We start from the raw sequence: 25,047 nt of genomic DNA, 5'->3' as shown, positions 1-25,047 counted from the left end.
CTGGTGATTTCATAAGATCTAAATGGGTCCCTTTAAGGCACTAATGGCTATTTTTCTTCGTAATTGTGTTATTGAGGCCTAATTTCTTACAATGATGCCAAGTCAATGTGATTCTCTTTTGTTTTCCCTTTCAATCTCCATTTCATCATGTCTTAAGAAAGTGAACACGAAGGTTTTTCAAACAAAGACAGTCATTAACTGCAATTTATTTCTCTGCTGGCAAATATAAAATACTAGTACATACTTAATAAATCTCAATTGCCAAAAATACAAGCTGAGAAAGAAAAGACTCAACAGATATGTTAGCAGACTATCAGACATGTGGCAGAGCCATAACATCAAAGCAGATAAGTAATAATTATATGAAAACTGAAATAGGAGGAAAACAAATGCAACAGGCAGTTAGATGAGTAATAATGCAATCTTCATAAGTCCTGCAAGTTCATATTTGCATAAAAGCAGCCATTTTTAGCAAATATAATAACATGGAAATAAAATTCTAGCTTGGATAGAAGCAAACTTGAAAATACTCATGTTTTTATTCACTCTGTTTAGAGTAAATGCTGCAAAATTTTAAGTCACTTGTTGCAATTTAGTCTTTGCTGGAAATCATCTGGTACTTGTTTTTAAGCAAAGGTTTTGCCTTTAACTTTACTCTCTAAAAGAGAAGCTTTGCTTAAAAAAGTTTAGTAAAAGCAATTAGTTCCTAAGTTTCATTGTATCAATATCTGTTGCTCAATGTGTGTAAACTTGCAGGTCAGACCTGATGGTGAAGAAGCTGCGATACTACGCAAGGTTCATTGTCGTGTGTTTGCTACTGAAGAAGATGAAGCTGGTCAGGGACTTAGTCATGGTTCGTACCCTCGTTTTTAAGTTGCTGTGATGTGTAGCCTGTAGTTTAGAGGCCTGCTGCTTGACATCAGGGTTTCTGTTTGCAGGAGCTGGATAAGCAGATCGTGGACTACACAAGCACGTACGAGCCCGACGACCAGTTGGAGTGGTCGCTGGTGCTCGAGGAAATCAAGTCCTTCGTCAAGGCAGACGGCGTCGTTAGCGTCCTGCATGCCGACTCCAACACGATAGTGCTGTCCCATAGGTGAGCAACAATCCTAAATAATTGATTAAATGGCGCTCTTACTCGTGTTAATTATGTAAGCATGTGCGGCTTACAGCTGTTTCGGTGCTATTCGACACCATCCTCAGAGCCTACTAGATCTCGGCGCTATCTCAACTTCGCCGCCTGTTGAGTGGGTGCGTTCGTGTGATGAAGAGTTTTGTCAAATAGTGTGTGTGTTCTGAAATTGATCTGTGTGTTGAGAATTTGATTGGGGTGTGTTTTCGCGTGTCTGTACAGAAAACACACCCCAATGAAATTCTCAACACACAACTCAATTGCAGAACACACACACTCTTTGACTTTACATTATACCACACAAACACACCCTCACAGGAAACAAAACAAGAGGCGACCAACAACGACCAGTTCTGAGGATGGCCCATAAAAGGTCGAAACATGTAAACAAGGTACGTTAGAATTTAACACAAGAAAGTCTTATCATACATATTCCGTAGAATTCTTTGTTCAAATCGAAACAAGAGTGAAGCAATACAGTGGCAGTGTATGCATTGAAAGTGTATGAAAACTAAGAGCACGATCTTCTCACCATATGGTACAGAAATGTATCAACTATTAACAGTTATGATTGTCACCAACCCTTATTACAATGTCTTAACAATAGAACCTATGATATAAATGAAGGGGTGAGAATGAAATAGTCCAAAGCCACGCTTTTAACAAAAGTAGTTTTTTATGCGAGTTCGTTTCTTAAATGTATGGTGAAGCTACTATTAAAATATTGTAAAAATTACTCAACAAATGACGTATGTATATGCCGAAGAAATTATGATACTGCTTTGGACTCTAAACCTTTAACAGCTCTCCTGTGAAATTTTGTCTGTGTGGCTTAGGATCATATCATTCTCATCCCTTCAAATAACCGTGAATGTCCCTGATGTTGACTTAACAATACACATGATAAAATAAAATCGCGTTTGAAAACAGGGACAATTTCGGAAGTTTATTAGAAAGTGGGGACAGATTTTAGCCAGGGACAAAAGTATGAATTTGGGGACTGTCCCCAGGAAGCAGGGACATCTCATAACCTTACAGTATTTTTGAACTGCTATAGACATGGCTTGTCCACATTTTTTTGGCAATGTCCCTTAACATTCTCCAATGATGAAGAATAGTTGTCAAGAAAATTAAAATTTCGAACAGTAAATTATTGTGAAACAAAGTCGCTAAGAAGATTGCAGCAATCTAAATAAATATCAAAACATGGTGTGAAAGATGCAAAACTTTGCGGTGTGTGCGAGGACTGGCCACACCTCTGCCATGCCACAACAGCCTGGATAACACAGTCGGAATGTATTGGAAATTAACTTAGTGTCTTTCCGCTCATAACATTAAAAAATTGAAGTATCATGTTTACTGCACTTCTTTGCAGGTTAAGTCCACTGACGACACCGCCTGTAGAGAAGTCGCCAATGATGAACTTGACGTTACAAGAGATATTAATAATAGGGAACTGCAATGACCAGGTGAGTGCATCGCACAGTCTGACCTTGCATCATATTCCTTACTGCCCGCTACCTTTATCTGAACAAGTACATTGACAGCAGTCAGGATCTTCATCAACTTTTAAATTGTTTTCAGAAATAAATCAGTTGCAAAAGTAGTCATCTCTGTGTGTCACAGATATAGGCCTACTCTAGACAAGTAAGCTTACTTTGATCTAACTTGGCACACTGCTTAACTTCGACTACACACACCTGCGAAATTCTATTTTTGTTTTAATGCACCTAATTTTGATGTGTGTGCTTATAGCCACAAGAGGTGTGTCGTGAAAAACAAGTCCTCTATGAGCCTTGTTGTCAGCATCTCGGAGCACAATACCACATCACACATTGGACAGTTTTTGGGCTCATGTTCGGTGCCCGTGGCACGATCCCACGAGAAACTTTAAATCAACTTCAAACAATTTAAAATTTCTGATGCAACGATTGATGCCATAGGATCTCATGTGTTAAAATCATCTTTAGCTATAATTAGTAATCATTTGTACCCAACAAACTTTTATTGTAAATGATTTCCTATGTTTTCTTATCATTTATCTTAATGTTTTTTTCTTTCAAATTGTCACATAATTGTTTTTAATGATTGTTCATTGTGAATTGATTAGTAGGCCGATCTATCGAACCCTTATTTAGGGCGGCTTTTTTTTTTTTAAATTCGTAGACCTGTTACATACGGTTTTTTTTTAATTTAATTTAATTTCTTTTCCGTCATGAGTAGGCCCTAAATATTTTAATTTTTTGTTAATTTCTTTTAAATACACTTCAAAATGCGCGAAACAGCACGAAACATAATACAATCCCACTTGTTTGGATACAGTAGTTCAAAATTAATAACAAAATTTCAAACATACGTTAGGGAAACTATTTTCTCCTCCGCTTCATTGGAAACGAATGGTGACTTGTCATTGTCTTAGATTTTCTGTTCAAGTTTCACACACAACATGTGGCCTGATCTCCTAATTTCATTTTAAGATGGGACAGATACAAACTCTCGGTGTTTCTCTTCAGTATGTAATATGTAATTTGTCTAGGACTAGGTTTGCAGTATTTTTGTAGGATTGTTTCTGGTACATTGAAGGGATAGATCAGTGGTTCCATATTAGTGTGGCTGTCTTCACGTACTTCCATTGTGTAGGCTAGCATTTCGGTTCTTGTTACGTGTGCCAGAATGTGCCTCTAAGCTAGAATTACTAAACATTATTATATAATCATTTATCATTAATTTTATTAATTACCTATTATAGATTTTATAAATTGTCTTTTAAATAATGTATTGATATCACATCACCATTCTACTTATAATATTGGCGGTAATTAATTACAAATTCAACAATTAAGTCTTCTCCACCAATATTTAATTATTGCTGATATTCGTATTTGTTAATAATTCAATGCAACATATAGTATAACACGCTTGTCATTTTAATCATTTCATATGTGTTTTTGTAACATGAGTTATATGTATCAGCAATCATATCGACTTTCCAAATTTATATTTCCTGGAAACCTTTTCCGACATGAACCTTTTTACTTATAAGACATACGACATAAAACTCATGAAAATCTATTTGTCATGCATATTACAATGTACATGTTTAATTTGATCAAGGTTTAGATTACGTGTTTCTTAACAATATCTGATGATGCCGAAAAGGCGAAAACGTTAATATTCCATATACAATGTTATAGCAAATAAACATTTGCAAAATAGATCAATCTCATAGATTGAACTTGAAACATTTTATTATATTATTATGTAAGAATCTGCCTTACAATAGCAGAATAAATTCAAACTTAAATACGATACTCTGCTCTCATTACTGGTGTATGACTCAGCTTCTGCTGCAGATATTTGCATAGCTCTGTAATGAAGTGCCTTCCCCATGGCTTTTGCTCCTCATAAGCTTCACAGCTGCCTGTCGTGTGACGTACAAATATTTTTAGTTTCTCTCATAAGTTGTCATTATTGTAATTTATATAGTTCAATCACGTAGTCTAACTTCGTGACATGCACATTTCCAAATCCATCGACTCAGCTGTGTGTTTCGTGGCGCAGGTGAAGTTCAGCGAGCTGACAATGGATATGTTCCGCATGCTGCAGACCCTGGAACGGGAGCCCCAGGACGACTTCAACCACATCTACGATGCATCGCCAGCACCGGGTAGAGTGCCTTTGGTGAGTGAGTCTGCCCATTTACTTTTCCTGGGAAAGCAGGACTTTGATATTGAAACTTCTTATAAATATGTCTGAGGTCAGGTTTCTATAAAAACGTATAATTTTACCAAAGGCTGTCGGCAGACAGTAAGATATCTTTTCAAAATTTAGAATCTTCAGACAAGCAGTTACCTCATAGTCAGAGAGAAAGTGCTCAGATGTTTTTCTGCATACTTTTAAGTAGGCCACGGCTGGAGCATATCCTGCTTCACCCTCTCACCTCACTAAAGACTGTCTCATACTCAGTTGAAGGTGGAGGAAGCTACTAATCCTTTATATGATGCATTTGTTGCACATGTCGCAAGTGAAAGAGAATCCACTTACCCAGCAGTATTTTTTTTATTGATTTCTGTAAAACCAAGATCATATATACGCTATGCAGTGCTTTGCTAAATCAGATCGATCAGTGCTGTCAACTATTACATGTGTTTCTCAAAATTATGTAAGATGTGCCTACTTTTCGTTCTTTCATTCGATAATTAGGTATGCCTTATTTTCTGGGGAAAGGTAGCAAAATTGGGAGTGTCTTGATTTTGCAAAAGAAAGCCATTAGAATTCTATGTCAATCAAACTATCTTGAACATTGTCGACCTGTTTTCAAACAATCACAGAAATTAACTGTCATAAATTTATATATATACGACCTAGTCCTTTACACTCGACAAAATATAGACAATATAGACAATTACTCATTAATAGCCAATATACGTGATCATGAAATTAGAAATAGTGAACAAATTAATATTCCATACTGTAGATTACATAAAACTGGTACAAATTTTTCTGTCATGGGGATGAATTTATATAATAAGCTTCCCAGTCAATATTATAAGCTACCAACCAATAGTTTCAAAGCTAGATTTTATAATTGGCTTTTAATTAATCCTTTCTACTCTGTAGATGAGTTTCTTAACATAAATTCATACGAAATTATTTTTTAATAAATAAAGTTATTTAGATTAGTTACAATTATTACATAAGAGTGAAGTGTTTTCATTAATTTTAGAGTTTCAAAATGTTTTGTGTTTTCATTCCAATTAAACTTTACTGTTTTCAATTATATGTGTATTTTCAAATGTATGTTTTTTTTTTTGTGACGAAGCCCATCACTGTATGTTTAATGGCTTATAAATTGAACTGAATTGAATATAACTGATTACCTCCCATTATTACGACATTACAGCCAAAGGGATAATTATTATGGAAAAGCAAAATTATCATAACGAAAAGAGAGTATATATTTCTTCCGAAAAGGAGAGAAAAAAATTGCATAAAAATTTCCAATTGAGACTGAATTTCTTAGGCATGCAGAGGTTGTAGATATTTCACACAGGAGAACGTTTTACATCCATCTCTAGAATATTTCATTAAAATATTCCCAAATTTGGTTAATGAAGGTGAAGGTGAAGCAGACATAAGCTCACATGTGCTAGCTATCAAACAGCCAAAGAACTAGCCTGAGTCCTTTTTTAGGGACAGGGTTGCTTTATGCTGAAGAAAGCCATGGTAAGCATTTAGATTGCCCTTAGTAAAGCTTGAACCCTTGAATCTTGAATCCAGTGGCAAGTATGGTTACCATTAGACTATTAATTAAAAACGTTTTCAACTCACAAGGCCGATGCCCTTCCTACACACTCAGATCTGTTGCTTACAGTACATGACACAGTTCCATTCGGCCAGGCAGTGATGTCAGTTTACTTGCAGGACAAGGGTTATTCCTTGCCAGGAGGGGGGAAGGGAATGTACCCCCTTGTGTCATCATGTCAGGAGAATGGTGATCGGCCCATCAAAAGGGAGAACCCACACAAGTACCTGCTGTACAAGCCCACATTCAGTCAAGTAATGGTGTTCCTGGCATCAGGTGAGTACCACACAAGTACCTGCTGTACAAGCCCACATTCAGTCAAGTAATGGTGTTCCTGGCGTCAGGTGAGTACCACACAAGTACCTGCTGTACAAGCCCACATTCAGTCAAGGAATGGTGTTCCTGGCGTCAGGTGAGTACCACACAAGAACCTGCTGTACAAGCCCACATTCAGTCAAGTAATGGTGTTCCTGGCGTCAGGTGAGTACCACACAAGCATTTGTTGTGATGATATTTCTGAATGAAAGAAGTTCCCCTCTTTATGCTGAATTAATGTTCTTCCTTTCTTTAAAGAGCTAATTTTTTAACTTAAAAATTTAAGAAGTGGTTGTACAAACTGCAGCAAATTTAACAAGTGGTTCATGCGAACTGACTGAATGACACCACTGGTAGGTAGTAATGAAATGTAATGGAGAATTGATTGGATTCTGGCATGGTGTCCTTGATCACAAATTTAACTTGGATGTAACAGAATTTCAGTCTTGATCAGCTGTAGGAACAGATAGGCTACTACAGTGCATTCTGTGTGCTGCTGTTGCAGGCTTCAAGGAGCTGCCCCCTAGTGGAGCGCTGATGCTGTACATCTCTGCAGACGGGTGTTTCTCGGCTATGAAGCACCCCGAAGACAGTAAGCAAGCAGCTGTTCTTGATTTTGCTTGCTTGGTGAGTGAGTGAGTGAGAGGATTCTAACTACTTGGCAACTGTTGCAGTGGGCTACGACCTGGGCGGCGTGCTGACAAGCAGCAAGAAGGAGCTGGACCATCCCAACAAGAAGGCGATCCAGCTCAAGGAGATGCACTGGTGAGGAGTGGTCTGCACATGCCTCTAGGAACTGCGAACTTGGCACTCTTAGTTAGGGACCTGAAAATTTCGCGAAATCCGCCAATTTTAAAATTGTGGGGTAGAAAGTATTTTCCTTTATCTGCTTGATTTTCTAGCAGAATTGAAAGTGCTATTTTTCAAGCAAAATCGCATTGTGTAGGCTATACATACAAAAATTAAAGGCACTTTTTAAATATTCAAAACATGTCGATCGATTATTACCCGCTCGATTCGATAAATTTTATATATCAATAATGAAGTATGCACTTGACTAAAATTCGTTGTGTCGGTTTACTCAGCTATTTGCTTTTGAGATCGCAGCACATTGGATAGTTATTCTAGTTTCATTGGCAGAGTTGGCTGGACTTGTGAGACACGAGCCCCTTCATAAAATGGGCAAACAACTACAACTGCTCATGAAAGAGTAAAAAAGTAGGTACTAATTTCAGAAAAATAGACGCGAATTTTGAGAACAATAGATGCTAAAAATTCAGGTCCCTAATCACAATACGCGAAAAACTTAAAATGAGTGAATAATACAGGAACTCTGTTATTGTAGGATCAAAAGTTTGTTTCCAGCATTTTTAGCCACGAATTTCAGTACTGCACCTATTCACCAACATTAAAACGAAGCTAAGGATAAAATATGAATAGACAGAAATCTGTGTGTGACAAATATTTCCCTTAAGCATCTACTAAAATAAGAATTGAGTGTTCATCCAACTTGTACAGCTAATTTCACTGCTGTTATATGCAGAGTTCGTAAAGCAGTACAGGTTCAGCAGTTTAAAAAAAAAATGTTCTCATGCGAGATTTTCCCTTTTTTATTCAAGACTTATTACAACATATTATTCAAGGGTCTTAAATAAATCTGTTCAAGAAATTTCCATGTTTTTAGTCATGGCCTGTGATGTTTTATTCCCATGAGATAGTTGCATTTTATTTGGAGTTTCTGTGTTGTTTCTAATCTATTTTCTAGTGCCGTATATTAACATAACAGATTTTCTGCTGTTCCATTATCATGAGAGTGAGAGTCCATTATAATACAGATTAGATTTCCTGTAACCCTCTATTTACAAAAGCCGCTGATTTGTAACAACTGAGTAATACATTGCATTATGTCACATACTGGGTGCGCCAGTAAAATATTGTAACTTTTATTTCTATTTTTAATCACCACTCCTGTCACAATGTGACTTTTATTCTTAACAATCACCCTACAACAATGGGTATTCCACTCAACACAGCAACACAATAGTCGTTACTGCACTCCACACGACGACAATGACAATTCACGTGTATTATTGAGAAGAACAACAATGTACTCCTAATTTCAACTAATGTTCACAAAGCACTATGTGCAGAACAAAACTGTCAGTTCACAGTTAACAGTTCGTTCGCCTTGGCTAGTTCTAGCTCACTCACTCAAGTTCACTGTACGTCGAACCCAAGCCTTCCAGATATAGTTCACTACACATCGAACCCAAGCCTTCCAGATGCGGTTCCCTGGACTTCGAACCCAAGCCTCCGGATACGTCGCACTCGCCTGGATACTGCCACAGTTACGGACTCATTCAAGTTCACTGCACGTCGCCGCTGTCCAAGACAAGACTTGAAGGCTGACTAACTGCTGCGAAGACTGCTCACGCTTTTATTACTAAACCGTAACATCTCGAATCTTCGATTCGCGTGGCTTACGAGAGGATTACGCTTCTAGAGGCTTCCCCTGCTGTCTCCGCTCCACTCTGTTCCTGTAGTTTTCTTTCCCCTCGCTCCGTGCCGCGCTACAGCGCCTACTGAAGCTCGAGTTCAGTTTCCCCACGCCTTCCTTCTCGCTGGATGCGCGCGCACGCTCCTGAGGCAACCAGAATATTCCAAATGGCGCCACAATAGACTGTACTGGTACCTATTTTCAGTGTTCCACATTTCGCAAAGTTGTGCCACCATGGTAATCTAGTGGTTAGAGTGCTAGACTCAGGTTTGATCCCCGGCATACCCCCAATTCGTCTTCCACGGGAAGGCGAGGGAGTGGTGGCTTACAGTGAGGATCCAAAGGGCAACTCTTGGATTGGTGATAGAAGAGGGATATCATCCTCAGAGTGAACCAATGCCATAGGGATGTCCACAGGCATCACAGCAGTACGATCGGTGCCAGGTCGTTCCTTTCAAGATCAAAAGTGTCTTCATCCAGGATGCAGCGAAGTAGAAACCCTTGGGCATGTTTTGGGTTATTGCCCTAAAGGAGAACTACTGAGGAACAATCGCCACCATAAAGTGAGAAGCTCCATCGCAACCACTCTTCGGAAGGCAAAGTGGGAGGTTTACGAAGAAGTGCTGAGAATGGGTCAACGAGAAGAGCAGACATTATAGCCATCGATCGCCGGAATCAAAGAAGCCTCATTCTTGACCCCACTGTCCGTTTTGAGAAGGATGATCAACAAGCCAATAACGTTAACGATGAAAAGAAGTCTATTTACAACCCATGTATTCCTCACTTCAGTGAGAGATACAAAATGAATATTAATACATGGGAAGTCAAAGGACTTCTTTTTGGCGCTAGGGGAACTTCATTTAAGTTAACCAAAACCATTCTCCTTTCTCTTAAATTTTCTAATGAGAACATTAACAAAATTTGTCTAATGGTATTGAGAGATTCATTATACATTTTACACAATCACTTGTATAATACTATGTAATTTTTTTTCACTTCATTTCATTACTCTTCAATGTACTTTCATCTCATGTTTCTCCGAAATCAAATTGTACTTTATTTTTTAATTTATCATTGTTCCGTATTCTCTCCGCAATCATATTGTATTTTTTATTTAACCTCTGCTTTGTATTCTGGATCCTAGTGGTCAGACGTAGATTTCGGCCAGATGTCCCAAATTGTGGAATTTGTGTGTGTGTGTGTGTGTGTGTTGGGCAAGCCCGTGATCCAGATGTTTCTCTGGAAGCTCCGGTCCTCCTGTCGCATCCCAACGAATTTCCATCATCATCTCAACTCATTGCGGGTGTAGCTTAGACAATCTCCTATGGCGTACCCTGTGCAGTGACAGCTTGATGTGGGTGAATGACAAAAAGTCAAGTACTCACCACAAGAAAATATATATATATATATATATATATATATATACATATAATCCCTAACTTTTACCTGAAAACAGGCTGTATTGCATCGTATTGTATCAACTTTGTGAAATATAAAACACTAAAAACATATATTTTATTGAGACACCCAGTATGTATTGGCTGCAGCATCAGAAAAAGGAAGGAAAGCGAACCCAGTTGCTTGAGAATTTGGACGTTTCTACATCTGACACAGTGATAAAATAAATTCCACAGCTCTAAAATGTGAAACCGTGTCTCTCATTGCAGCCTATACCCTGGTGACCTGTACCCGTTCACGCGAAAACCGTTCTTCATCATCGTGGACTCGGACAACAGCTTCGTGTTCCAGCACGTGCCGCGCTACTTCGGCCAGCCCCTGGTGATACTCATGTCCCCACAGGACATCCCCGCAGCCTTCCAAGGTAAGCCATCGCGCACACGCTGCCGTGAGGCCACGGGCACGGATGCTAGGGGCTGTCCTTGTTGCAGACCACCAGCACAACGGCAGTCTGTTCACGCTGTTCCTGCACAGCCCGCTCACGGCGTTCTGCTTCATCTGCAACATCCTCAGCATCCCCATCCACCTGTGGGAGCGGTGTCAGTCCTTCATCGACAGATTCGTCACGGAGGCCAGCAGACTCTTCACACGGTGCCGAATAGGTCAGTTCACAGCAGCAGTCTGGTTTATGGGGAACATACACCTTCCATATGATCTTTTAGCTTTATATTAGTGAAAGAAATTTTAAGATATCTGCAGTATAAACTTGACCATATTATGCATTAAAATGTTCTACCGTGCAACATAATATGTAAGTTTATTGCTCATTTTCACAAAACTGTACTATTTAAATCATATCTTCCACAATTTTTCAGATAATTGCATGAAATTTTGCATGAGCCTTTTTCTTAGCAATATCAACAAACTGTAGCTCAATTTTTAACTCATCTTTAACAGAAATTTAGAAAAGAAAAAAAAAAATCTTATAAAATTTTAAAATATGAAAAAAAAAAAAATGTTCTTCTTGCAGTACAGATATTCTTACCATTGATATAGCGCTTGTTAATATGAAAAAAAAAAAAAAAAAAAAGATCTACTAAAAAATATTAAAGATCTCGAGAGTAATTTTTAAAAGCAGTTTGATACAATTCACAAAATGAGAATTTTGAAAATTCACAATTCCAATAACTTTTCTTGCAGGTAAAAAGTGTTTTCTTCTACATTGAAGAGCAATTTTCATACATAAAGGAAATAAAATACGATGAAAATAGTACTTAAAGATATGGGGGAATAAAATAAAACTCATGGTAGAAGGTGTATGTAACCCCTTAAGGAAATGAATATCTCTAATTACACAAGATAACAGATAACTACATTCAAATTATTGTGATCATGATTATTACTTTTGTTTTCTATGGTACATCACTCTTGGAATTAAGTTCGCAATCCAACAACTTAAATTATTTAACCATTAATCCTCACAAGTCTGTTCTTTGAATTCTACTGGAGTAAAAGGTAAGTGCTTGCACACCTCACATCTCAAGTGAGTTCACAAGTTCAAATCCGACAATTGCTAAACGCAGCTCCCTTGTTATACATTTTTAGCACGTGAAAGAACTTCTTTTCCCGAATAAAAAGACAGCAGCAAAATTTAACAATGAATTTAAATACTATTATAGTCACAATCATGCCATGGTATGAAAGAAAAATTTCACAACCTCGAGCGGGAATCGAACCTGCGACTTCCTGTTCTCCGGTCAGGCGCTCTACCACTGAGCTATCAAGTGAAATTTTTCTTTCATACCATGGCATGATTGTGACTATAATAGTATTTAAATTCATTAATATGTCACATCAACGGACGTGTATACGTCACCAAACATCGTAAGATGTAGATTACATTTGTAAAATTTAACATTTCGTACAAGCATTTTCTCCGCTCTGTACATGAATACAGCATGCCTGTCTTGGGGACCAGGTCTTGACTCATGCTCATCTTTGTTGATGTATTAGTTGCCCCAAGCTTGTCATGTTAGCAGAGCAGATTGTATATACTGGTGCCCAAAATCTTCCCAAGCAAAATAGTACATAAATCATGAAGTGCTATGCATTGTACACAAAGTATTATTCCACCTGAAGAATGTTACAATATTTTTGTGTCTTAATTCTTTACAAGTCCTGTTAACAGTATTCCTCGTTACAGATGCGTCCTACCTTCAATTCTTTGGGGACGATTTTCTGAGATTACTTCTTCTGCGATATGTGTTCTGTGACGTGGTGCTGCACCTCCACCGCTCCTTCAAGGTACGTCTGCCCCAAACACTTGAACTGCGCATGCTAGAGCCAGTCTCTGATGAGCTGAGCAGCAGCTGTTCTTGCATGGAGAGGGATCACTCATGTTTATGATTTTGTTTCAGATGGAAATTATACAATGTGTTATTGGCAGCGAAAGTCGTGATGGTCTACTGCTTTTTAGTGTATGTACTGACCTTCTGCTAGGTACCCATGGTAGTTCACTGTGTAGACGTCAGATTGATTGAAGGGAGTTGGTTGTTAACATATTAAAAAAGATTGCAAACTTCTTACTTTTGTCATATGAAACAGCATTCTTTTCTAAAAAAAACTGTATATATCCATAGGATATATGCACTTATTAAAATATATGTTTATTCAAATCATGGTGCCCTAACAACCAGTAGTATACTGTACATCTTGATTACACAACTTTTAACAGTCTATCACTAAGGGATAAAAAATATATAATATATATAACTTTGACGTGTAATGAACTAACTGAAGATGACTTCCAAGCCGAATATATAATTTATTTCCAAGAAATAGTCTGCCCAGGCATCCTGGGTTGCCACAAACACAGAATAACGATTACAGTAAAATAGATGAGTCAAATTAAAATGTGAACTAGGAACTTAAATTTAAGAAATAATAACTTTGTACATATATTGTAACAATCGCACACTAACGGATAGAAAGAGGGGGAGGGGATTATGATATTCCGTATAAATGATTTTTCAGAATCGCCACAGACCCTTTAATGCTAGAAGTAATTATTTTTGGAATGATGTCATGGATTCCAAATGTTTTGATAGTGTTTACAGTTGATCGTGGGATGGTGCCCCTCACTCCAATCATTAAACCATGTACTTCCCAGGTGCCTTCCATCTGATATTTTTCTCGAAAATACGGAATAGTAGGCTCATAAATTTGTTGTTTCTCTTTGTTGACCTCGGATGGTTGGGTCTGGCTCATCTCAAATCTAACAGTTGGGTCCAGTATAAAGCCTTTACTATTAGTCTTGTCTAGAGCCACGATGTCCGCTCTTCTAATTCCGCCGCCTTCAGACGCAACGCAGTGCACCTCTTCATGGACCTCGAAGGATCTTTTTCTAAGGGCTTGTGTTATTAGTTTTCGGATGTTATGATGGCGTGAATTTCTCAGGAGTTCTCCATGCTGACAGGATCCTAGGACGTGTGCTAAGGTTTCAATCTCGTTGCAAGGATCTCCCATGAAGATTTCTCACTGGTGCTACGTTAGCATTCATTTTAATTGCGTCCCGCCATTCAGAGGAAGACAGACCCTCCTTAGAAAAAATCCATTTATTTCCGGGAGTATATTCTTGAAATAAAATAACACCTTTTCCTTTATGTGGAAGCGCACACCATTTGTCGTACTCTTGTTTCCTAAGATATTGTCGTAGTTTATGGACACTGATGTTACTTATATCCAGATCTTCAGTCAACTAAGGTACTGGTATTTTCAAACTTACTTCATTAATACGTGAAAGTTATATATATTATATATTTTGTATCCCTTAGTAATATACATTTAACTTTAAACGTTGTTTTGGAAACGTACATTTTCCAAATTTTTAGTACAGTTGTAGAAAAACTATTTGGGCTAGACTTATGAAATTTTCAGGTTATCTCACCAGATATATAATAATGCTACCCTGTAAGATTTACTTAAAGACACTAAAATTATTCTGACCTACATTTCTACATACTCATAGTTTCTACACAATTGATGAATTGTATATGCTTGTAAATTAAATAGGAAAATATACTTGCTGTGTATTGTACAGTTTTGCATAGCCCAACTAAAGTATGCTTGTAAATTGAATAATCGCTCGCTATGTGTTATATATTTTTTGATTAGCGTAACTGATGACTTGTTTGTGCTTGTAAATTGAATTAATCTGCATGATGTGTATTATCTATTTTTGTATATCTAAACTGATTGAATTGTTTATGCTTTTAAATTGAATTAATTTACATGCTATATATTATATTTTTTTCTTAGTTCAACTGATGAATAATTGTTTAGGTTTGTAAACTGAACCAGTCTGCCTGTTAAGTACTGCACCAAGGTAGCTCAGTCGGCAGACTTGCTTGCCTGCTGATCTGGAGCTGTGCTCGGGCTTGGGTTCGATTCCTGCTTGGGCTGATTACCTGATTGGTTTTTTCGAGGTTCTCCTCGACAGTAAGGCAAATGCCAGGTAATCTGTGGCGAATCTTCGGCCTCATTTCACCTCAGCGAAAAAATGCTATAATTCTTGACTTGACCCACATATTAAAGCTTCAATGCTAATGTAAGATCTATGGAATATAATAAATGAAATGAAATGAAAAATAATATGAGAGAAAGAGATTAATGATTTAAAGATTAAAATGTACTCCAAGACCCAAGACCATAATATTTGACAAGAATACTTTGTACCACTCTAAGTCTGTGATTACAATTTTTGTGGAATAAATGTAGGGAAAGAGAAAATAATTATTATTGTGGCAATGCATGTGGGTGTCTGTAATTATTAATTAAAATTTGTTTGTTTTATTAATTTTTTTCAAGAAGTAAAGAAATTTATTAGAACTTCTAGTACGTATGTAAAGAGTAGAAAGAGGATATAAGAAAAACATATACTTGTGAGTATTAGACCCTTAGCTGTGACAAAATAATGTAGTTATGTTTTCATAAATTTCGCATGGGTTAACAACCAACTACCCTTGAATAAGTCCGAGCTTGAGATGTGAAGTTTATGCTTTTCTTTGTATCATGTTACTCTACTCTATATCTTGTTCATGGACACATTTCTCGTGTGTTTAAAGCAGCGTTTTCAGCCTTTTTCAACATATGGCACACTAAAAGTGTAATTTAAAATCCCGCGGTACACTCGTATAACCTAAACCAGTGGTTCCCAATCGGAGGGGGAGGGGGGGGGGGATTTTGAGGGATTTAGGAGAAAATATGTTTACTGAATGTTGACTCTCGTGGACCCACTTTTTTATTACTCTTCCCAGTTTCTGCTACAACCTTCATTATTTTCATCTTCTCGTGGCACACCAGCAGATAATTTGGTTAAAAAATGGCAGGTTTGAAGTAATGAAACAAAGAGACACCGGTACTGGTTCTTCTTTTAATGTAGTGCCTCACTGTCTCAACATTATTCACGCAACTTCCACTAAATAGTTATCACTATAGTCGCGACGCTGTTATTCACAGCGAGACTCCTCTTTGCTTACGTCTTAGGAAGTGAATGCTCTATGAAGTCTAGGTAGGTAGTATCGTTCGCCATTTTTGTTCTTTCGTTGCCTAGCTACCAGACGAGGAATCTATTTCCCACACCGTTAAACATTATCATGTCGTAGCTCCTATGATAATAAATCAAACGCACTCTAATTGAGCGGCAATTAACGTCTTCGTGTGCTTTCTGCGAACGCCAATGAAAGAGCCAAAATGGTGGGCGATTATATTAAGTATTTATCGAGCCTTAGGAAATACATAACATCTTCATCAGCGAATCACAAGACGCACACGTTTAAATGTAGTCGACCTGCAACGTGATTGGCTGCCGGAAATTAGAGCAGCGGAACTATAGAGACCTGAATTTTTAGCATCTGTTATTCTGAAATTAGCATTTACTTTTTTCCAAATTAGCATCTATTTTTTTCCAAAGGAAACTTCGTACATTCTACCTTTCATTTCTCAAAAGAAAACATTGTGAACAATTGGCATTTTCCTCCTTCAAATTACAGCGTCTGTCTGGAACAACAGCACTACACTGTGATGAAACGCGTTGTTTGTTGGTGTCCACAGTACTTGCAAACAACATTTTGAAAATGCTTTATTCTCCAACGCGGCAATTACAGAATTTACAAAAAATTGTCTTAGCGTCTGAAGCATACAGTCCATGAATGGAATACTGCTGAGCTTTTTCACGAACTGTTATAGCTGAAATTTATCGAATTGAGCTGACAACAATTGATAAAGAGATAATCGATCAACATGTTTTGAGTAGGCCTATTTAAGAAGCGACTTTAATTTTTGCATATATGTAATGCGCTTTTCACTGGAAAAATATCATTTTACTGATAAATCACTATTAAATAATATTTTTCTGTGATTTCGCAATTTGTTAGAAAATTCGCATTTTTCGCATTTTCAGTTCTGCAAGAAAATCATGCTAAATCACCTTACAGATGAAGAAAAATACTTTATTTTGAATCTTGCGTACACTACTTTTAACACTTGAATATAAGTAATTCACATATTCATTATATATGAGGTCTCGCCCACCTCATTGAATATTATACGACTATTATGAAGTAGCCAATGTGTATTATCACCATTTAAGACGAGAAAAATTCATTCCGACACCGGGAATCGAACCCGGGACCTCTCAGCTCTATGCGCTGAGTGCTCTTTCCAACTGAGCTATGTCGGGACACAATCCATGGTGCCGGCCGAACTCCTCTCGTAATGTTTTACGGCCTTACTACCTGCACTTTAAACAATGTAAGTCATACATGCAGGAGCGCATATTTAAATGACTTTATGGCCATATTCAACATTAGTTGTGACAACTGCTAACAGTTAATACATCACATATTCATTATATATGAGGTCTTGCCCACCTCATTGAATATTGCAGGTATTAAGGCCGTAAAGCATTACGAGAGGAGTTCGGCCGGCACCGTGGATCATGTCCCGACATAGCTCAGTTGGAAAGAGCACTCAGTGCGTAGAGCTGAGAGGTCCCGGGTTCGATTCCCGGTGCCGGAACGAATTTTCCTCGCATTAAATGGTGATAATAAGTAATTGATTAACTAGCGGACTTACTCGTGTTAATTATGTAAGTTTGTGCGGCTTACATAATTAACACAAGTAAGTCCGCTAATTAATCAATTACTTAAAAATACTTTCTACCCCTAAATTTAAAAATTCCCGGGTTTCGAAAATGCGAAATTTTCAGGTCCCTAGTTATTACTATCACATCCTGTGCTCTGCTACCTGCCAAACACAGAGACTTCTCTGAGCAGAAAAGAACTGTCACGTTGAGCAGTTCAAGACTGTGTTGCCATGTTCCCTTCTTTCAAGGAACAAAAACGTGCTCTGACTGCAAACACTGGAATAAGTAAGATAGTGAGACACTGCATTAAAGAAAGAAGCAACACATTTCTGCCTCTGTTATTGGAAATGCGAGAAAGATCCCCATAAGTGACCCACAGTGTTAATTTTAAACATAGACTAACATGGAAATAAAAAAAAATATAAACTTAGCAACCCTCAGACTCGGAATCTGTTCAGTACATTTCTGCAATGAGTTGCGAAAACCAGCTGTCAGAACAAGGGGGAAGGTAGATACATTACCTAAGAAGGCACTAGACCACTAGAACCCAGCAATCTGTAAAGATTGTGGATATTTTATTTGATATCACTGTGATCCCAAACTGCGCTCAAAAAGTCACTTGTCTCGCATATTTTCACTTCACTGAGCAGGAATTTTGTCAGCTGCTGTCTTCATCTTGTTAAGGCCATTATTGTTTCTAGTTTATATTAATGACTTCGCTTCAACTACGAGTAGAAATTATTTATCCCAGCAGATTATCTCAAGTAAACAATATCATTGGTTTACAAACACTTCTAATGTAGTATTAAACCGAGTGAATGATTGGTTTAAAGAAAATAAACTAGCACTTATTGTTGATAAAACCAGTGTAATCAAATACAGTGTGCATAATAGTTCTCACTTTAAAATTAAATAACTGATCTCAAAGAATCTATAAACACAAAATTTCTTGCTTTGGGACTACATAATAACTTGAACTGGACACACACATAGAATATAGTAATCCTAAATTGAGCTCTGTCATCCCCAGTGGTTTAGGGGTAAAGCACTCTCCTCTAGACACAAGTTTGCGGGTTCAAATATGGCTCGGGTCAATGTATTTTTCAGGATGCAAAAATTTGGAGCACAAATCCTCCTGGAGGGACTTTCAGATGTTAAAACCATCCATGCCTGAATCAGAGCCTGTGAACTAAATTTCTCCTCTCTCGCGTCCCAGTAGGCACTCAGCTCACCGCTTGTCCCTCTGTCCCTATAAGTCAAGTCCTTGTAGTTCACCGCTGTGAAGTAACAGTCAGCGCATCTGACAGTGAAACAAGCGGGTCCAAGTTCAAATCCTGGTTGGAAAAATTTACTGGTTTGAGTTTTTTCCAGGGATGTTCCTGAACCAATTGAAGCAGAATTGCTGGGTAACTTTCGGCATTGGACCTCCGACTCGTTTCACCATCATTAATTCACATGTCATCATCATCATCCATACCATAGCCCCAGTTAAGTTCACAGTGCAGTGTGCTGTACTTGTACAAGAGCATGGCTGTTCAGCTACCAAATCATTCATAAGAATAGGCGTGGTAAGCACAATAAGCCCCAGGCTGCAGTGCAAGCCTTCGAGTCCCTCCTCCATACAAAAAAAAACTTCTTGTAGGTACTGAAACCTCCATCAGGAAGTACCCATGTTCTGACATTGGAACAATGGATTACATACATACATACACACACACACACACACACACACACACACACACACACACTAAGAGAGAGTCTGCATGGATAGCGCAGTCGGTAGAGTGCTGGCCTTCTGTGCTCGAGGTTGCAGGTTCAATCCCGACCCAATTCGATGGCATTTAAATGTACTCAAAGGCGACAGGCTCATGTCAGTAGATTTATTGGCATGTGAAAGAACTCCTGTGGGACAAAATTCCGGCACATCGGCGATGCTGATATAACCTCGGCAGTTGCGAGCATCGTTAAATAAAACATAATTAAAAAGAGAGAGAGAGACTTGTGAAGTGCTTTGTGTGGAGTGTGATATTTTATGGGGCAGAAACATGAACATTAAACGAAGTGAGGAAAAGCGAATAGAAGTTTTTGAAATGTGGATATGAAGAAGAATGAAGCATGTGAAATGAACAGACAGAATAAGAAATGAAGCTGTGTTGGAAAGAGTGGATTACATACATACATACATACATACATACATACATACATACATACATACATACATACATACATACATACAAATTCATCTCTGCCTTGTTATGCATTAAGATCCTTATCTTCTATTGGTGATATGAACACCTTTAAAATGGCATACTTCGCATAGCTACACAGAGTTCCACTACCTTTTTCTGCAGAAGAAAAGCAGTATGTGTAAAGATTACTGAAATTTAGAAATTTTGATTTCACTTTGTTCGTATGTCCTTTCCCTAATGATGTTTTAAGTTAAAAATCAAGATATTTTAGTACAAACAGAACATTCATAATTTTAATAGTCACAAACCAGATCTCCATCTACTGGTGCACTCTGTTAGTCTCAGCTGTTACAAAAAAGGAGTTCACTATTCATGTTTTACGATCTTCAATGCACTGTCGAATTATCTTAAAGCTTTGAAGGGCTGAGAGAAGAAGGTTGGAACAGAATTAACATAATTTCTCCATATATTATTATGACACAAGTCTGCTACTGTGAAGATGATCAGCAGTAACATCAAGTGAGTTTTATTGTGTAGGAAGACAAGTAAAACGATTGAAAATGAATTGAAAGTATTCACGAATAGATCTTACAGAGAATATTAAGAACCAGACGACCAGAAAAAATCTCAAACATAGATCGATAGGAAAAAAAAAAACAAGTTAAAAAGGAATTAAATTAGAAGTAAATAAATGAAAATGGAATTGCTTAGAACATACATTAAGGAAATACACTTATCACCTACAAAATGTTTGTCAGGCATGGAATGAGGAAGTTCAAGAAAGCTCTTATTACTGCTAATAATGTCTACATAAAACCAGTAATTACATACTGAGGTGAAAATTCAATAACAGCAAATCTTAAAAAGATCAATCTTCTTAATGTACCAGTATCCAGCTGTTTGCTGACAACATAAAGTTCACTATAGTCCACTGTAGTCTATTCAGTTGTTGTTTTTCACGAGGAATGAGGGGTATTTTGATCGGTGTTCATTATAGATGCCTGTTGCTAGGAGCCAGAGGTGGGGTGTAGTCAATATATACTGCAGGGCTGTGTCTTCTGCAACTGGTACTGATGATTTTAATTTACTTCTTTTGTGGTTTATGGATGGACAGTATAGAAGAATGTGTTCCAGATCTTCATCATGATTATTACACCACAGACAAGTAGGATTATCAGAAATGTGAAATCGGTGTAGGTACAATTGAGTGACAATGTGACCTGTTCTGGCTCTTGTTAAAAATGTTTGAACATGTCTGGGCAAGTTTTTGTACATTTCCAGGTCATTTGGTTTCTTTTGTACAGACTGTAAAATTTTTCCTTTGTCAGAAAAGAGCCAATTGTTGATCCATAGGTTTGTAAAATGAGACTTTACTGAAGCAAAAGCACTGGATAGAGATATCACTTGAAGAGGTCTTGGTTGCAAATATGTTGCCTGTTTTGCAGTATTATCGACTTTCTCGTTTCCAGGTATACTACAAAAGCAATGAGAAAATCAAAGTCTGCGATTAATTACAGGAGCCGTCCAATCTATGCAATACCTGCAATGCAATCGTAGTTAGTTCATCAGTCCACTACTCAATATGAACTTAGGAAGGGATGCTGTTATTCAATACGAAGAATTGATCTGACTTCCATTTAGCAACTGAGAGCTACAAAACTTCATAGTGAACTTTAAATATCAGAGAAATGTTCTCTAAAGTACATGAGATTAAGAAAAAGATAAATCTCCCAACAAGTAAAGAAAATGTAATTCATAAAACTAACCCTAAACAAGCGATGGGAATAGAGTATTATCTGTACCTGATTGAAGATACCAAAAAGAGTGACACTACAAAATGATGTCCTAAAATCGCTAGCATTGGAAACTATTCATAGTAGATTCCATAACAAAGAATGAGTTCATATTTTCACTGATGGATCCCTGCTGTCCAGCCCAAATGGCGCTACAAATTCTGATGAGGAAATTGAAGGCATCTATTCAACACTTCAAAATCTGTTGTATTAGATCTCTTATTTTCAACAAGTTGTCATATTCAGTGATTCTAAAGCAGCTATTACTGCTATGACAATCAGTCTATTAGCTAAAAGTAAAAAAATAACTGACTGTTGGACAATTATACACCATCTGATGAAGCTTAACAAAAGGATAATTTTTAATGGGTACTGCACACTGTGGATTACCTGGTAATGAAACTGCTCACTTCTTGCTAAGAAGGGAAGTAAAATCTTACAAAGCCCTGTCGTCTGTATCATTTTCAACAGTTAAAAGATTAATCAACTCAAAATATTAGTTATAATGTCATACCATTTCCACGCAGTTTCAAATAATAGATGGGAGTGTCTCATTGTATAACAAAACATAATTGCTGAGTATCCAAGGGAAAGTGCAGTTGCATCCTTTCGATTACTCACAAGGCATGACTGTGAAAACACTTGAACAGATGAAATGAATCAAATCAAATCAATCTTCTTAATGTATCCAGCTGTTTGCCAACAACATAAAGTCCACTATAGTCCACTGTAGTCTATTCAGTTGTTTTTCACGAGAAATGAGGGGTATTTTGATCGGTGTTCATTATAGATGCCTGTTGCTAGTAGCCAGAGGTGGGGTGTAGTCAATATATACTGCAGGGCTGTGTCTTCTGCAACTGGTACTGATGATTTTAATTTACTTCTTTTGTGGTTTATGGATGGACAGTATAGAAGAATGTGTTCCAGATCTTCATCATGATTATTACACCACAGACAAGTAGGATTATCAGAAATGTGAAATCAGTGTAGGTACAACTGAGTGACAATGCGATCTCCGGGTAGGGACTGCAATGAGAGATGCCTAGAATCGTACTAAAGTACTTATTTGGAACACCAAAAGTCACACCGTCCAGTCAATCAGAGCCAAGTTTAATATTGAAAAGAACCATATAATGAGACAAGGAGGCAAATATAACGGATGAAATGAAGAAGTGGGGAATTATTGGCACGGTAGTTATTTTTGCTCATAAAAGTAAAATGACAGCTTTAACTGAGTAACCATACACGACTGATTCCTTTCCATACACACACAGAATGTTGAATTTTGTTTGTTAGAATATCCACACATCTGTTCAAAGGACGAGGTGTGATATGAGCTGTTGTGTTGCTCACAGGGCCGGCAGTTCCGCCCTCGCTGTCAGCCGCCGCTGCCGGACGGGGACCTGCTGGACCACCCGGCGCTGCAGCACCTGGTGCTGGACCTGGCGTCCCACCTCGACGTGCGCGGCCACTTCATGGACACCAACGAGATGGACTGATCGTCGGCTACCGTGTGGAACAGTATCATGTCTCTCACGGAGCCCAGCTCTGTTGATAGCCATGTAAGTGATCACCACATTATTCTCTCTCTGTCACAAGTGATGCTTTTCCTTTTACCATACTGTGGCATGAAGACAAGTTCTGACACTAGGAATGTCCGTCACAGCAGTGCTTTGAATACGTCAGCCTCAAGTCTCGGTTCCGCCGAGACACCGTACTGTAATCGTTTCGGGCGACTAGCTCGCACCGTTCTCGGAGCAGCTCGACTCCTGCAGCACCAAGACGACCGCTGCCGCAGCCAGCGACAAGTGCGTCACTTTCTAGTCAGTTAACGTCGCGTCGCCAGGAGTGCATCTTCCTCGCATGGGGCGCGGAAGGGACAAGAGAATTGATCCATTTTATAGCTTTAAAGACAGGCTTGTAGGTGCAGTTCCGCTAGACGCTTGGCTTGCGACTACTCGATTCCAGAACACTGCCAGCTCGAGGCGCGCCAGCAGGAAGGCAAACAGTATTCTTGATTTTTGGGAACAAATTTGTGACCCCGTGTGATTTTTGTGATATCATCTTCCATGTTGGACTGTTTAATTTCCTCGTATGAGCAGGTGCCGCACTTCAGGGAAAGAATACATGTACATAGCAGTAGGTAATCACTGTATATAAGGAGTACTCAGTGTCTTTGCTTCATGAAATGTAATAATAATGTTAAAGATGAATGATCACCATTTTCACAATCATATCAATTTAAAGTATATACTATTATATGTACGAACTAATCACTGTTGCGTTCAGTACCTTAGTTGAGTGTACTGTCACTTGTGATACGGCACGTGTGGACGTTGACAGCAGCACCGATAAGTGGGCTCCTTTGTTTTGACGCTTGTCAGTCACCTCGTTCGTTCGTTTTACTCATCAGTATTACTCCGTTACTAGTCACACGTTAGGGTGTACGAGGTCTTGCTGCTTTCAGTTCTCGCGGCCCTCTTCATTTTGTATTTTCTAGTGCCGTGACTTCCCAAGTCATTTAAGTTACGTCTTGAGCTCCTCTAAAGTAAAAGGGTCAGACAGCGATGCTGTGGAGGTGGAAATGCAGGCAACTTACTGTGATGGTCGATGTAGACTTCAGAATAAGAGTATTGTAACACATGACATTATTTTTCATTTAATGGAAGCAAGAAAAGGTTAGATTTTGTAACGTTATTTTATTTTGTTAATTTTGTTACTGTTAGTAAGATAAATTAGATTTGTTATTTGAATGTCTCTTCAATCACAGAATTTGGATTACTTTGTTTACAACCATTGTAAACCAAAAAAAAAAAAAATGTACAAAACATTAACTATTGTGCAGAAAGCATAGCTTACTCTCACGGAAGTTCAAACAAAATGAGATATTAAATTAATATCACAATACAGAAACCATTCAGTCAGTTATTGTCCTCGTGTGCAGGACCAAGGGGAACTGTTACCCTGTAGTAGTGCAGTTTTCCCTTGGCCCTCCACAGACGGGACATTGTGTACATTTCATTGCTTCTTCCTCCCTTCCCTCCCTCCCACATAGTACCCTTATAGAACAAGCCACTCCTCGACATTGCAGACGTGTGTTGTATCAGCAGCATACATACATCACCAGCCAGAGCCTCACATTTTGAGGACATTCTCTGTTGCTGGAAAAAAATATGATTTCGTGAAGAAATATTCTGTTAATATTTTAGGTCACCGTGAGCATAATGCGGAATAAATAGTTATACATACATTTCTACAATCAAAGAGCACAGGA

General features: G+C 38.1%; 1 protein-coding gene and 1 non-coding gene across 7 annotated transcripts in view; one reads left to right on the top strand and one right to left on the bottom strand.

Annotated features, from left to right (window-relative positions):
• The window catches only part of LOC138713062 (protein SCAI), a 31,039-nt gene extending 6,348 nt beyond the window's left edge, over positions 1 to 24,691 (top strand). For 2 of the 6 annotated variants that reach the window (XM_069844792.1, XM_069844795.1), the window contains exons 5-16: positions 757 to 853; positions 939 to 1,096; positions 2,508 to 2,601; positions 4,694 to 4,813; positions 6,557 to 6,713; positions 7,258 to 7,344; positions 7,427 to 7,517; positions 10,917 to 11,071; positions 11,139 to 11,309; positions 12,851 to 12,951; positions 13,065 to 13,124; positions 23,129 to 24,691. In XM_069844792.1, the coding sequence (XP_069700893.1) occupies positions 757 to 853; positions 939 to 1,096; positions 2,508 to 2,601; positions 4,694 to 4,813; positions 6,557 to 6,713; positions 7,258 to 7,344; positions 7,427 to 7,517; positions 10,917 to 11,071; positions 11,139 to 11,309; positions 12,851 to 12,951; positions 13,065 to 13,124; positions 23,129 to 23,272 (1,435 nt within the window). In that variant the 3' untranslated portion in view covers positions 23,273 to 24,691. The remainder of the gene's footprint in view (positions 1 to 756; positions 854 to 938; positions 1,097 to 2,507; positions 2,602 to 4,693; positions 4,814 to 6,556; positions 6,714 to 7,257; positions 7,345 to 7,426; positions 7,518 to 10,916; positions 11,072 to 11,138; positions 11,310 to 12,850; positions 12,952 to 13,064; positions 13,125 to 23,128) is intronic. The other 4 variants (XR_011335787.1, XM_069844796.1, XM_069844794.1 and 1 more) reach the window with 4 other exon arrangements.
• TRNAY-AUA (transfer RNA tyrosine (anticodon AUA)) lies at positions 17,311 to 17,387 on the bottom strand. The gene has a single exon. It is a non-coding gene; the product is annotated as a tRNA-Tyr (tRNA).
• Positions 24,692 to 25,047: the final 356 nt, after the last annotated feature.

This window comes from Periplaneta americana, chromosome 14 (genome assembly GCF_040183065.1).
Source record: "Periplaneta americana isolate PAMFEO1 chromosome 14, P.americana_PAMFEO1_priV1, whole genome shotgun sequence".
Lineage (NCBI taxonomy): Eukaryota > Metazoa > Arthropoda > Insecta > Blattodea > Blattidae > Periplaneta > Periplaneta americana.
This window is presented reverse-complemented; position numbering and strand designations above follow the sequence as displayed.